This window comes from Sturnira hondurensis, unplaced genomic scaffold (genome assembly GCF_014824575.4).
Source record: "Sturnira hondurensis isolate 20B ecotype Veracruz unplaced genomic scaffold, ASM1482457v3 Scaffold0015596, whole genome shotgun sequence".
Lineage (NCBI taxonomy): Eukaryota > Metazoa > Chordata > Mammalia > Chiroptera > Phyllostomidae > Sturnira > Sturnira hondurensis.
The window spans coordinates 18651347-18667189 of record NW_028088227.1 but is presented as its reverse complement, the minus strand read 5'-3'; the positions used below and the strand labels follow the sequence as shown (position 1 = coordinate 18667189).

At 34.4% G+C, this 15843-nt stretch overlaps 1 protein-coding gene across 1 annotated transcript in view; it reads right to left on the bottom strand.

Annotated features, from left to right (window-relative positions):
- NCAM2 (neural cell adhesion molecule 2) overlaps positions 1-15843 on the bottom strand; it is a 237798-nt gene that overhangs the window by 33604 nt on the left and 188351 nt on the right. The window contains exon 16 of the mRNA XM_037064838.1: positions 6588-6768. Within this exon, the coding sequence (XP_036920733.1) occupies positions 6588-6768 (181 nt within the window). The remainder of the gene's footprint in view (positions 1-6587; positions 6769-15843) is intronic.

Here is a 15843-nt window from a genome sequence, read left to right as displayed (position 1 = left end):
ATCTTAGGACGCAACGGCAGTAACATTAAAACATGCATGACAAACATACGGCTACAATGAAAGAAAACCCAGCAGCATTCAGCTGCCATGACTGGCTTCCATTTTCCCCTTTATTCTCTTCACAGCATTTATCTGCATGAAGAACATTGTTTTTGAAAATAGAATAAGAATAAAATAATTAGGGAAAAAAGAGTAGAGTTAAAAACATGAAAATAAGTGAAAAGAAAAAAGTGACAGTAGGAAAAGAAAAAAAAGAGAAAACAATTAATGCAAGATTTACACAAAGCCATTTTCAATTACTTTGATACAAGACAAAGACAGCAAAAACACTTGTATAAAACATTCCTAAATAGTTGCCATATATTGAAAACATAGCTCAGCATCAATATTAATAGTGTTTGTGTCACACAACTCAGATATTGGTTGTGCATTTGATTGTTTACATATAAATATTTTAATTGTTCTATAACAAACAGACAAGTTATAAGGAGAAAAATCACCACAGTCATTCCACAGTGCTAGTGGTAAATCCAAATTGTTATTTTAAATATGAGCTCATCATATTCTGCATATTCTGCAATGTTTACTGATAGTCTCTTTGCTAGCATAATTTCTTAGAAGACATTTAATATAAGTAGCTCTATTGTCAATAATAAATGAACTACCAAGAAATAAGTGAAAATCTGCAATCAGAGTAGAATCAAAACCATGATTTCAGCTGACCACTGGCAAACTTTGGACATATGTCATTGTACTGCATTAAGTTAAAGAGTCAAAGATCATGAAAATAACTTAGACATACTTTTTTGTTATGTGCTACACCAAGGAAATATTGTTTTGCATGTAGAATTTTTATTTAGAATTGACTGAAATTCCCCATATAGTTAAAGTGAAGTTTTCCCCAAATAATTGACATTCAATTTCACCATTATTTTATATTCTCTAATACATATTGCAATCATAGATTTAACCTTAATGAAGCATTTTAGTATCTGACATGCACCTGAATATCATGTTTCTTGTGCATGCTGAGTTATTCAGAGATGAAAGTGTATACTAGATCTGTGTGTAAGTAGAGTGTCATCAAAATATTTTACAGTCATTATAAATTTAATTAAAAAGCCTGCAAAAAGACCATACTAACTGAAAAATTTCAGCAGTTTATATATTGGTGGTGATTTATATCATTTCTTTGTTAATTTGTTAATGTGAAGAATTGTCACAGAAATAGTACACGCCTGGTTTCACAAACTATAATTATTTTACCACTAGATCTTAAGAATGTATAAATAAAATTATTTGTCACCAAATTATATTGATAGTCGATGTTAAAATTAGACATGTCCAATTCACACTAACAAGATAAAGTGATTACTAAAAAAAATTAAGATTTCTCTATGCTTATAACAAATAATATTAAACACTTTATAGGTCAAAAATGATGAAAATGATTTAAAAATAAACTTATTTCCAAGGGCTTTTTAAAACAGTATATTCAAACAACCAAGAGAGCATTATCTTTAGCCATTAAAATTATAGAACAGATAAATAAAATTCATTTGACCAGACTCTAGTTTTCTATATAGTTTTATAATAATTTTTATAGATACCAATTTGTTAAGGAACACATCTTTCAAAATAAAAACATCTTTAAGTAGTAAAAATGAGAAAATGTTATTAATCATTAAATATTTTTTAAATCAGAATCATGTACTACAAAGAAATGTGTTATCCACTAAGATTATATATATATATATATTTGTATATATACGTAAGCCAATGTTATCAATAGAATATATAAAGGCAAGATGAACACATTTTCAAAAACCATAGTCCTTCAGCCCCAAAATAAATATACTCTAGATGCAGTCTATTGCTTACAAAAAGTTAAATATATCTAACTGCATGTAAATGATGTTTTTTTTAAATTAAAAGTCTATAAACATCATTTGGACAGTCTACAATGCATTTTATATAAATAAAACAAAACAAACAGGAAAAGAACAACTACCCCCCCCCCGCAAGGTAAATAAACTTTTAAACTCCCTATCTTCTCAAATTAAGTAAAAAAATAAGATTGCTATATTATTATAGATAACTTATTTCAGATATGAACTTGAATTTAGCATGTTTATTTAAAATGAAATAAGAAACCATATATAACAACAGAGATTATGAGGAAAGCACATAAAGATACTTTTTCTTTATTTTGTCAATACATCGTTTTAAAATATTTTGGTTGCAAAAGCTCCCATATTCACCATCATCCACCAAAAACTTGATTTGCTCTAATAAACCTCCTAGCGCTACCATATTTCATAGACTATAAGACGCACCCACCCCCCAATTTGGCAGAAATAATGGCTGTTAAGGCTACTGTTGAGTTCTGTTTACTTTATCATTGGTGAAATATTATGTTATTTATGTTATTAAATATTTCACAGCATTTTTTGCTTCAATTTTTTTTCTGTTTTCCTCCTCTAAAACCTAGGTGAGTCTTATAGTCTGAAAAAATATGGGTAAATCAAATGATTCTTGAACTATTAGGGTATGTCTTTGATGTGACTTGCCAAGAGGACTCAGCAGTACTTGGATTTACTCATACTCAGTTAGAAATTATTTTGTGATATTTTTGTAGAAACTATAAATATTTTATTATTTCCCATTTCCAATAAGCTGCTCTGGCTTTGAATCAGCAGTATAGCTTAGAGGCTATGAATTCTATCTCCTATGTTCTCAGATATGTTTGTACATCTGTCTAACTTCTTGACAGCATTATCCATTTATCAGCTGTGAAATACGCGCTAGTTTTTTTAATCATAAAATCCTTATAGCACTGACTGTTATTTTTTTCTTTGCCCCTCTTCATGTCAACACTATTTGAAAGTATTAAATAAACACGGAGTGCCATGATCTTCCCCTCACACAAAAATACTAAGCCTATTTCTCCTTAATTTCTCTCTCCATTACTTCAGCAAAGCTGGATGTGAAAAGGGCATTTCACATCTTTTTTAATAAGCTGCCTTGACCTCTCAGCCACATTTGAAGTGTCAAATATCATTCAATTATTTTCTTCTTGAAATATGGCTCTCTGTTCACTTTCAAGATACTATAGTCTTGTGATATTCCAGGAATTCTACACCATAGTCTCACTGGAGGGGTGGTGGTGGGGTTTCCTCTTCCCGTATAATATTATGGTTTCTTAGCAGGCAGTTCTTAACCCTTTTTACTTTAGTCACTCAAGAAACACTCCCTGAACATCTATGCTGTACCAACCATCCTTCTGGATATCAAGGACACATCTATCAATATCACAGACATCAACTCTTAATCAGAGGCATCACTCAGTTTGGTTTTAAACTCTCTCAAGCTTCCAATACCATTCCTCTGGTGAAGCTGACAACAATGTCATACATTTTTCCAAATCATGGATCTTTTCTTCTCCTTACTCACACAACTCCTACTTGACATTGGAAATTTAGTGAATACCAAACTGATCTTTTATTACTCTTCATTCTCCAAATCCAAAATTCTTCATCATCAGAAACGACGCCAAGAGTGGCCCAAGTGCCCAAGAAAGGCACTCGAAATCCATCAGCACCTACTGAATCGGATCTGCTACAAGCATAATCTACACGTGCATTGTTTCTGGGATTCATTCATTGCTTTCTTTTTCTACCCCCATCACTTTTTTTCAAGCATTCCTGTTCACTCATATACTGCTGGTACCCATGTGAGCAAGAGTAAAATCTGGCTATAACACTGACCTATTCATGGAACTTTCCCACTTCAAATGATTTCTTGCTGGTTTGGGGAGATGTCTTAAAATTATTTATATGGTTTTTAGAAGGTCTTGGATTTTTTGGACTTCTGGTCCCTTTCTAGCCTTATTTTTGTTCACACCCATTCAGGTTCTCCTCCTGACATGCTCTTTCTGGTTTCTAAAGCATATCGATTTCTTTCTTCGCTCAGAGATTTGTTCCATATAAGACACATTCCCTGGAAGGAATACTCCCTACACGTTTCTCTGAGACAGTCGCCTTCTAAGGGAACCTTTCCTTAATCCCCACCTTACCCGCATAATTTAGATATCCTCGTCGAACTTTCTCGAGGCAGCACACTGCACCAGGATGTCTCTCAGCTGTAATTATGTGGGGGTTATTTTAAACCTTGTTTAATGCCTAGCTTCCTTACTAGATTGTAATGACTTTGAAGGCAAGGGACAGGTCTGTACTTTTCACATATTATTATTCTGCAGTCATCTCAGTGCTTGACATAAGGCAAGACCCCCCAAAATAGTCAGAAGAAATGAATGAATGAATCTTAGCATTACATAACTTGAAGAAACTAGTTTATAAATGAGAAAATGCTCATCAAGAGAAACTAAGTGATGAGTGCAAATCTGGAACTATAAGCCAGAATTCTGTTCGTTTTACTCACAAACTGATTCTCTGAAATTGAAACAAACAAAAAAGCTCTCATAGTAAACGTATCACGGAGTGCCTAAGCTATTTTTATGCCTTTATATACATGTTATTTATTTATTTACCTTTTTAATATTTAATGTTGATTTTTGTTAATAATGTCATATAAAAATGGTAGGGTCTCTGGGAGTATGACTAAAGTAACCTGCCTGAAATATTTCTTACAGTTTGGATTTTATCTATACAATGTTATTAAAATGTTAATTTTTAAGTCATTAAAATATAACTTTTTATTCTGAAAAAAATTATTTCCTCCAAGTACATGAGCTACATTAAAAATTTAGGAGGATGGAGTACACTGGTTCAATCCTGCTTTAAGAATTCTGACTCCAGCCCTGGCTGGTGTAGCTCAGTGGATTGAGCATGGGCCTATAAAGCAAAGAGTCGCTAGTTCAGTTCCCAGTCAGGACACATGCCTGGGTTGCAGGCCGGGTCCCCATTGGGGGACACATGAGAGGCAACCACACATTGATGTTTCTCTCCCACTCTTTCTCCTTCCCTTCCCTTCTCTCTAAAAACAAATAAATAAATAAATAAATAAATAAAATACTTTAAAAAAAGAAGTCTGACTCCAATTAAGAATTGTATATCATAATCTTGCTATATGTGCATACAAGGTAATTACTGCAACCCTAATATATTATAACTTTAGAGTCAGTTATAGATGTTCCAAACTCAGAGGGGCAATGATGCTTCATTCAACCATTCTTCTACTTAGGTATATCACCTTATAAGGAGATTAGATTTTCACATAGAATAAAGTAGCTCTGACTTTGAACAGATCCTTTAACCCCTCAAAATTATATCAGTACTTTAATATTCAGATTCGAGAGTAAAATGAGATAAGAAATGAGATACTTTGTAAATTTTTCAAATGCCATTACAATATAAGATACCCATATTATTTCTAGATGCTCCCAACTTCCTAACTTTAAATTATAATTGGAAGCACTTTTTAATTAATATTAGAAACACAAAGCCATTATATTAATTGCTTTTGAGTCGTATAACAAATAGTAATTACTTTTTAATGGGTAGATTAATTGTATAAAGCTGCTCTCAATTTTACAAAAGCGATGTACAATATAACAAAATCATAATGAGATTAATATCAATTTGAAATTACAAGAGGGTTAAAAAGCATGACTGCGGTGGCAATTTTTTTTTCAGCCTCAAAACTGTTATGTAACAGTACCTAACCTCTATTATGATATGACTAAATTAAACCATGCTTAAGAATATGGTGGTCTCATGTCTATATATAAATGCAAAGAGTACACAGAAATGTATACATATGCATAAAAATTACCTGTGAAAATTAAATATGATATTTAATGAAACAGTAAATGTTAAAATATATCTACTCTGACAACTCACTTACAGAAGTAAATATGACGATGAACCAAGATAAATTCTTGCATCTTTACCTCTTTGGCATGTATCTGAAAAACATTTCCCTATCCCTGTTGAGGACTTCCATAATAGCACAAGTGAGCTAGGTGTGATATAAGCATCGTTACCAACAAAGGCAGAATCCACCAGTGTGCTGTGAACACCGATGCAGAGCTTCCTGACATTTTGGGAGTCTCCCTGAAACTTAAGTTACATTTATTTCTGGGGCTGCATCTGTGGGTGTTTCTGCATCACTGTGTAATAGATTTTACACTTCCCAAATCAACTTGTTCGGTTAGGCACAGGTGAGCAGGTCAGTATTTTGGCCTTATCTTCCCAGAAGTGGAGGGCCAGTCCCCACATGTTTGGCAGAGAAGTTGTCTCCTTTGCAAAGTTTCTGATCTCAACAGAAGTTTTTCATGTTGACATTCAACAGTTACCCTTACCTTCCATTCTCACCCTCTGCTAACCCTCTCTCCACCATTTTAACCACTAAAGCTACCAAATTAGACTTATAAATTAACCAGTTGACCGCAGCATGAGTAATTGAGAAATCTTGAGTAAGACATGTCATAATAATCATAATTAGAATGTAGAATTTATACTTCTTTCTATAAAATTATATGTCCAATAATATGAAATGATCCAAAGAGATTATAAAGATGATATCATGTTTATTTTCAGCCTCAGAAAGCATGTAGTATTGCTTACCTTTAATTATGTTGGGCTTTGGCGGCATGCTGAATTCATAGACCGTCGGTTCTGAATATCCCAATCTGTTGGCAGCTGTAATCTGAACTTCATATCCCATTGTCCACTGAAGATGCTCCAAAATAATGTGGTCTTTATTTCCCTGCACTTTTTTCTCTAGCCACTGGTCTTCTTTATCTTTCTGTAAAGGCAATAGAAATTATTTTGTAAATATCTATATACTAAAGTTTGAGTTCAAAAAAATTATCTTGAGATGGAACAGATGGTTTTATTAATATCAAGAAAGTAAGTTTTCTCATCCACAGGGCTAAATGAAATTGCTATATCAATGAAGTAATTTTATAAAGAGGTAATGTTTTTATATTAGCCAAAGGGTGAGGATTTCATAATTAGCTACAATGATTCAGCAAATGTAATTTGCTTCCATTAAGATTTAAAAAAATATCATATATATTAGATTGTTATTTAGCAACTTTGTTGATTACTAATAATCATGTGAACAGACAAAGATGAAACATGTGTATAAAAAAAGCCTAGTATATCCATTCAAGTAATTACCAGAGACCACTGTTTAAGGTTTTCTTTGGGGCGAGAGAGGCAGGGCAAAAACAAAGTGTCCTGCAAAGAAAATTTAGATATTTTTTATAGATTTAAATTACCATTAGCATTTTTACTGCTATGATATTTTAGACTCATAATGAAATAACATACAGGAAAATTATTACCTGTTAAAGAGGTTATTAGCATGAGAAAATTAAAAAATGTTATCCTCTTCTTGAATTCTACACATAAATCTTATTTGACTCTTTTACAATAAATGTTGTAAACCATAGAAATTTTGAATTACATTTTATTTAAAAATACTGTGACTGCAATTAACACAGAAAAACAAAGTGATAAAATTTTATGAATAAAACTATTACAAGTAATGTGAACATTAACCTGTAACATGTCAACCATTCAAACACAGGTAAGTCCCCTAACCTCTCTGTCTTGTTCTCCTTCTCTTTATCATAGAACTGATGACTACAGATGCCTCTCTGAGTTTTCATGAGGGAGCAGTGAGAAAAAGCAATTAGATTTTGTATTCCAGGACCTTAAGTATACCAATTACTTAATAAATGACAGTGATTTTTAAGGAGAAACAATTTCCATAATAACTATATAAAAATAAAATGGTATTCTCTGTGGAATCATGTCTCTAATAATTTCACGATTCATTGCAAGTCTCAGTTTCCAAGAGGGGTAATTATAAATAAATTGTAGAGTGATGAGAGAGAGAGAGAGAGAAAGAAAAGAAAGAAAGATTATATGAGGTAAGTTGTTGAATTTTTTGACCTCATATCTCAGCTAAGTATTAATTTATGTTGAGCCAATATTTTCTGATGTTTTTGACTATAAAGAATAAAGAATTCTATGAAGAATTTTTTGCATTCACGATTAACACTGAAAATATGTTTTCAAATATCAAATTTTCGAAGTTAAATTCATGACTAATTTGCTATGATGGAACTACAAACATAAAATGTCCTTGAAAAGGAAATAAGAAGACAATATACTTTTGATACCACACTGTTCTCTTTTCCTACTTAATTATTCTTGGTTACATAAAACTTTTAGTACCAAGGAAACCCAACGGACCGTTTTTGTTGTTTTGTCTAAACCTGAGGATATTAACACTCCCAATGAAGCCATGGCTTTTAAACAAGTACTTAAAGTTATCATACAAACAGCCGGCATTTCCCTTGCACTTTGAAACTGACAAATACATGAATTTGTTAGACTGGACACTGCCCAATATTTAATGTGCTATGAGGTATAACTTAAAAAGCTATTGGAAAACTGAAACAACTTGGGCCAGAGAACTTGTAACTTGTCTGAGTCACTAAGTGTAGTAAAGTTGAAAAGAAGGAAAGAAAGTAAGAATGAAGGGAATGGGGAAGGAAGAAAGGAAGGGAGACAAACCTAGGTGTACTTTTGACCTGCTCAGGACACTAACACCAAACAGCTACCATTTCTCCAACACCCCCTTTCCTCATCAGTTACTTCATCAGTTATTCTTTCACCCCTTAGAGGGTCGTGAGGCCGCTACCCTCTAAGAACTATGGAACTATGAACACAGTTGTGAGGAAGGAGCGATATCCTCATCTTGGAGTTTAGCGCCAGCACAGAAGAAAGACATGAGTTCTCTGAAAGCCCAGAGGTTGTGTGGAAGCCTGAGACAGAGGCCCATAGAGTGCAGGAGCCAGGAATGTCTCCAGAGGGGAAGAAATATCACCCTTATTGCAAACAATCCAACTCCAGGGCTCTTCTTTTTTTCCCTTGTCCTAAAGCAGGTCATGGAAAGAAGGTGTGATTCCTTCACAGAGGTTTTGATCCCCAAATAAGCACAACAATAGAAAACCTGAGAAGGATGCTCACCCACTGTAGCCTTCTTAAGTAAATGTAAATAAAACAAAATAAAACAAAACAAAAAACAAACAAAGGAAAAAAAAACTCCATAGCTATTGTCCCAATAAGTAAATAGATAAGGAAAGCTTTAAAAAATCTCCATGCAGCCCTGGCTGGTGTGGCTCAGCTGGTTGCCCTGTCTTTCAGTAGACTGAAAGGTCGCATGCAGGTTCGATTCCCAGTCAGGGCAGATACCCAGGGAGTGGGTTTGACCCCTGGTAGGGATGCACACAAGGCGGCAACCAATCATGCTTCTCTCTCACATGGATGTCTCTCTCCCTCTCCCTTTCTCTCTCTCTAAAATCAATAAAAATTGTCCTCAGGTGAGGATACAAAAATTTCCATACAAAAGCAACTTTAGATAATATATGATATAATATATACATGTGTGTATATATATGTATATATGCGCATATATAAATAGATATAAAATGTATATAGCATGTAATCATTTAATGTGTTGTAGATCGTGTATGTACACAGGTTAAAGGAGGGTGAGGAGCGCAGGGGGACAGAAAGGTTAGATAAGGAGTAGGGTGCACCAAAGAAGCAGAGATCTGCCCCTGCAGACTTCCCCTCACCCCAAAAATTCAATCAGCTCCCTGTAACTATCGTGTTCTTGGAGGGGGTACATATTTTGGGGGAAATCCACAGTTAAGTTTTGCTTTGGATCTGGTTGGAGGCCTGGGTACAGGAGTCAAACAATAAGTCAACAGCTGAGACCTGGATTACCCACAGATAGGATTTTGTCTTCAGAGCAGTGGGCGGATTTGCTCTGCTTCAGGCAATCCTTCTAAAGTACAGTTTCTGAGACCTGATCACTTGAGGTAACACTCTGACAAGCAGGAGACATGCAGAGTGTCTCTTATGAATTACCATTCAACTCTTCATTGTTGAAGCTCATAGCATGATAAATTGAAAGCCCCTCCATCATTTTACATAGTTGAACTGATGGGGTAAGGAACCAAAGGGAATTCTCATATTTTCCCCAATTTAAATCAATTTTACTTCCCATTCAACATTAGGCAAGGGGGCTTTTTAATCCCCTGATTGCTATTCCTAGGGAATAGGAAAAAATTAAAGTGGGTGGTACCAAATACTTCCCTAGGCATCAAAATCTCAATTATGTCATTTGTAGAGTGCCTAATTTACAGAATTTAAATGCCTGGGGAATGATTTAAGATAATCTAGTTGCAAAATGTTCCCCTAGGTACTTTAATGAGATGATTTGCTGAATAGAGCTATTATTAATAAGCTCATTAAGTGAGTGTTGAAGGACAGCTACTGAGGGAAAAATGGTCACTTCACTTTGATATAGCTTATCTTAAGCAATTCTTTTTTGTCAGAAAATAGATATTAGGGACACATGGCAGTCAAGGGCACTCAGTAGCTTTTATAAAATCAAAATTTCAGCATATAGGGAAAAATTTGCTCTCGTCTGGACAGGAAGAGAGAGAGTAAAGATGGAAGAGGTCTTGGCGTTCATATTTGTAGAGGGCTGCGGAAGTGCTTTATTTCAGGAACTCTTTTTTCGAAGCCTTATGGAATGAATGAGTGACCAACACATTTTAAATAACAAATGAAACATTATTCAAAGAGAGAACAATTGAGGTGGTGAGATCATCCTTCTAGATGAATGTTAATGTTCCTGTGACGCTCCTGTGTTATGACTGAAGAATTTTGTTTCCATATGAGGGAGTTTCTGTTTCTTGAATTTTCTGGTATCATGGTTCAGCTACTCCTTACCTGTGTAACTTTTCAGAGGCCACAGCATTCTCAAAAGTTCTGTTTGCGACTCTGAACACAAGTGAAATGGTGTAGCAATGCACACACACATATGCACGCATCCCACTATGATTTGGGAAGGTGTAAGGTTTGGAGGCTTCTAGTAATGTTTCCAATCCAAATCTCTTTTTCTTATCATCAAAACTGATTCAAACTGCCTTTGTTAAAAAAAATGTTGTAAACTAAGCTTAAATCTTTCCCTAGTCTCCATCACCCACATACTTTTTTTAGGAGAAGAAAAGCTAATGTTTCCATTCCATAACTTCTGTGTTCTCACAGCCCACAGATGTTCGCACAGTGCAACTTTTTTCTCTTGTATTCATTATTTCTTACATCCATTAATCTGGTAGTGGGACTAGTGTACATCATAGACTAATGTATGTATTCGTTGATTCATTAATGCAATTATTTACTCAGAGAACAAATAGTTTATCTGGTAGTACCAACACAGGATGAATAAAACTAATCTTCTGCGCTAGCAGCAAAGAAAAACTACCGAGAAGCTTAGGGTTCCTTATGTCATAGCTATTCATGTTTTGAAAATATCTCAAAACTTTACACTGACAGCTTTAAATAAATTTCCACATACCTCTCCAAACATAATTAGCAACTAAATTCTCTTAATAACAAATACTCAATTTTACTTATTGATTTTTAATATCCATTTCAAAATTACCTTTTCTTATCCCACGGCCATTGGGTACAAACTTCCCAGCTCCAAATAGTTTAGGAAGGTCAATTAAGTCATAGAATTACATTCTAAAGCTCTGTTGCTAGTCCCTCAAGTACATTCCTCACAATTGATTTTTTAAGATACCAATTTTCTTTTAACCCTTCTTAGCTCAGGAAACTTATTTAATGTGTCAACACTAAGTGATAGTTACTATCCCCATAGCTAACATCAAATTAGAGAAAAAACAGTGAAAAACTGATGGAAGCATATTAAAACTATTTGCTAAATTACATGGAGTTATGCTGACACTCTAATACAAAGTGGATGTAAAATATTCTATACACAAAATACCTTATTTTTCCATATACATTGTGATACTAATTAGCTTGTCTCTGTTCTCCACATACATGGTGTAATCTTACTGACTCATTGTTAGAGATGTTAGTTTTCACAAAGAGCCCACAGAGACACCTAATTCTGCTTTTTATGTTACTCTAGTTCTCCTCTAATAAATTCTGTCTTCTTAATGGGTACTGAACAAAGTCGTGTGCTCTATCTGCTACAGGATAACACAGAATAATGTGTTGCCAGGTCCACAAAAAATAGGATGTTATGCAGTTTTTTTCATTATGTTGTGATTAGTCTTTTCTTTTCCCCAGTGAAATGCAGGTCTAAATAGTTTAATCCAGTGTCTTCTAGAAATCAACACACATATTAAGGAACATATTGTCTCAATTTTGTCATTTTTAGATTATAAAATATATAGTTCTGTGCACAAATATGGCCAAAAAGCAATCAAGTGAAAATCATAAAAGTGTTTTCTTATATTTTCTTTCCTTTATGGTTTATATCCAATTAAAAATTGTATTGCATATGGCTGAAACACCTTTTCCAATTATTCAGCTGTACTCCACTGTGGAATTCATTCAGTTTGAGAAACTAATAGATAAAGTAGCTTCAGATCATACAAAGAAAACAAAAAATGAAGAATACTTTGAAATAATAGTTATTTTAATGTAAGTGCAAATATCAAGGCTAATGTCACTACAAATATTTAGCTGTGAAATCTTCTTCAACATAATTTTTTCAATGTGAAGAACAATATGTTAAGAAAGAAACTGTGGAGAAAATTATTTTTCCAAGATAAGCTATAAGCTACTGTTTGTTTTGTTAGTATGATATTATATTGAATTATGGAATTTCCAATTGGACCTATAGAACATGAATTCTGCACGGTGGAGAAGTGTGGTATACAGAGTATTCCAGTGTGTTGGATTAGAAGGCATGCCATTAGTGATATGGTAAAGACAAAGGGAATCGGAATGACTATGTTGGAGACGTGGAAGCTAGGCAGCTGGGGTGAGACAGGAGAGTAGGAGAGGGTGGGTATCATCTCCACAGGCTTCAGTTCAGCCCTTGCTGCTGCAAAACTGGGCTTGGACTACAGTGTCTGACATCTACTCCCTATCTGCACCAAGGCGCCCTGATTCAGTAAGGTTCAGTTCTTCCTCTTATAATGTGAAAAAAACAACACTTTATGTCTGTTATAAAAGTATACTTAAGTCTCCAAGAATGAGACGTGCTTTCCTAACAGTACACAGGGTGGTGAGAAGTTACCTCCACAACTCTTATTGTGAGAGTATAAAAATCTACTACTAAAACCCTGTTCCCTTAGCATAACACCCACTAGATCTATCCATCCATGTTGTTGCAAATGGTAAGAGTCATTCTTTTTATGGCCGAGTAATGTATATGAGGTCTGTCTGGAAAAAAGTTCAAACCTTGTTAATATAATGAGAATGGTTTGAACACCATTGATATAACCTGACCACCAAGGAGAGAGGACTGGAATGTGGTTGGGTGAACAATGAGGACTTCGTTGTACTAGTCAGTGAGGGCAGTTGACTTTGTTGAGTGAGTATGTGTACTGTGTTGCCTTCATATTCAAAATGACTGAGAGAACAGAACAACAAATCTGCATCAAATTTTGCATTAAGCTTGAACATTCCTCTGCAGAAACTATTTGGATGATTGAGAAGGCCTCAGCTATGGGCAACTGGTGATTAGCAGCTTCATCACTACCATGTGCCAACTCATGCATCACATCTCATGCAGAGTTTTCTGGTGAAACATCAAATTACGTGACTCAGCACACCTACAGCCCAGATTTGGCACCGTGTGAATTCTGTTTTTTTTCCCCAAAACTAAAAGCACCTTTCAAGGGAAGAGATTTCAGACCATTGGTGAGATTCAGGAAAATACCACAGGGCAGCTGACAGCAATTGGGAGAACTGTGTGAGGTCCCAAGGTGCCTACTGTGAAGGGGATTGAGGAGCCATTGTCCTATGTATAATGTTTCTTGCATCTTCTTTGATAAATGTCTCTATTTTTATATTACTTGGCTAGATACACCACAGATTTTTTTAAATCCAATTATATATTGAGGGGCACTCGGGCTGCTTCCATAGCTTGGCTATTGTAAATCCTGCTGCAACGACTACATGGGTGCGCATATCTTTCTGAACTAGTATTTTTAACTTCTTCAGATAAATGCCCAGAAATGGAATCGCTGGGTCATATGGCAGCCCTATTTTTAACTTTTTGGTGACCCTCCACACTTTCCCAGAGAGGTTATACCACTTTACAATCCCACCAACAGTGCCTCAGGGTGTCCTGTCCTCCACATCCTGGTCAACACTTGTTTTTTCTTTTACTGATGACAGCTATTTTGACAGGTGTGAGGTGGTATCTCTTTTCATATATAGTGGCCATTTATACTCGTATCTCCTCTTTGGAGAACTGTCTAGTCAGGTCCTTTGCCAATTTTTACATCAGGTTGTTTTTGGGGTGTTACTTGTATGAGTTCCTTGTATATTTTGGGTATTAATCCCTTACTGGATGAATATTGGTAGGTATTTCCTATTCAGGAGGTTGTCCTTTTTGTTGATGGTTTCCTTCACTGTGAGAAGGTTTGTAGTTGAGTTCCATTTGTTTATTTTTGTGTTTTGTTCCCCATTGTCCCCCCAAATTTGCTGAGAGTGATGTCAACAATTTTATTGACTGTGTTTTCTTCTAAGATTTTTATGGTTGCAGGTGTTACCTTTAAATCTCTAATCCATGTTCAGTTTGTCAGGTATAAACATGTGAATTACTATATTGTATAGTCAAAACATATTGTGTATTGACTGCAATTTTAAATTACATTAATTTTTAAAACTTCTAAAATAGTTTATTTAAAAAATACTGTAAAAAGTGTTTCCTATTAAATCCTAGTCACTCTGGGAGTATTGACCCAGGAATTGATTATCAGTCAATTATAGCTATGTCTGAATTATGCAACCAATCGTTTTCATTGTGATACACCAAACCCGCTGACACTTTGATCCTGGAATTTCAATCCTGCAGAGCTGTGAGAAGATTGATTTCTGTTGTTGAAGCCACTTCGTCTGTGGAATTTTGCCATGGAAGCCCTAGCAGACTAAGTCAGTCATTAAGATAATAAAGATAATTACATTAACAATGGTGGTATACTCCTTTATTCAGCTGAGCCAATTCCCAAAATAGAACCACCTTTCATTAGGGGTGGTCATAATTCTATTCAGTGAGACATAATTTAATTGTAGGTAGCAAGGTTTTTATAAAACCTGTATTGTACTGTTGGAAAAGAAAGGGCAAAGTCAGTTCCAACAGACTATTGTCCCTTTTGTTCTTTCCATTCCCCTCACATTCTGAATGTACATCTTAGAAACACAAGATAAGCTAGATGAGAACCAAAGACAACAGTCTAAGAATGGAAGGACATAAAGAAAAACAATGTGATTCTTGATAATATTGTTACGATGTTTTCCTAGCCCTGGATTGTCTAACACATATATTTGTTTTATGTGAAGAAAAAAAATTCTCTGTTTAACACCCACAAGTCACATAAAGTATGAAAGTACAAAACTGTCTCCTAACAGATGGACAGTTTATATTGATTTTAGGAATAAAATCTGCTTAAAAACTACTGATTGTTTTCTGCAAGTGAGATTTTAATTTATTTTTGAAGAAATTTATAATGTTATCTCTTCAGTTTTGTTAAATATTTTGAGGAATGGTGCCTGCTGGGTAGTCACATTCTTGTTAGTTTCCAAACTTTACTTTTGGATGCTTGGAAATGGACACAACTGAAAAATATCACAGCATTCCTAAAATATATGTATAAACTTTATCAACAAAAGCCACTATTAAAAGTGATGAAGAAAAATAAAATGAGATATAATATATCCTTGCTATCATCAATTAGAATTAATAAATTTGGTTGAACTCAATGTAATATTTCTGTTATTTCAAATATTAACTATTTTA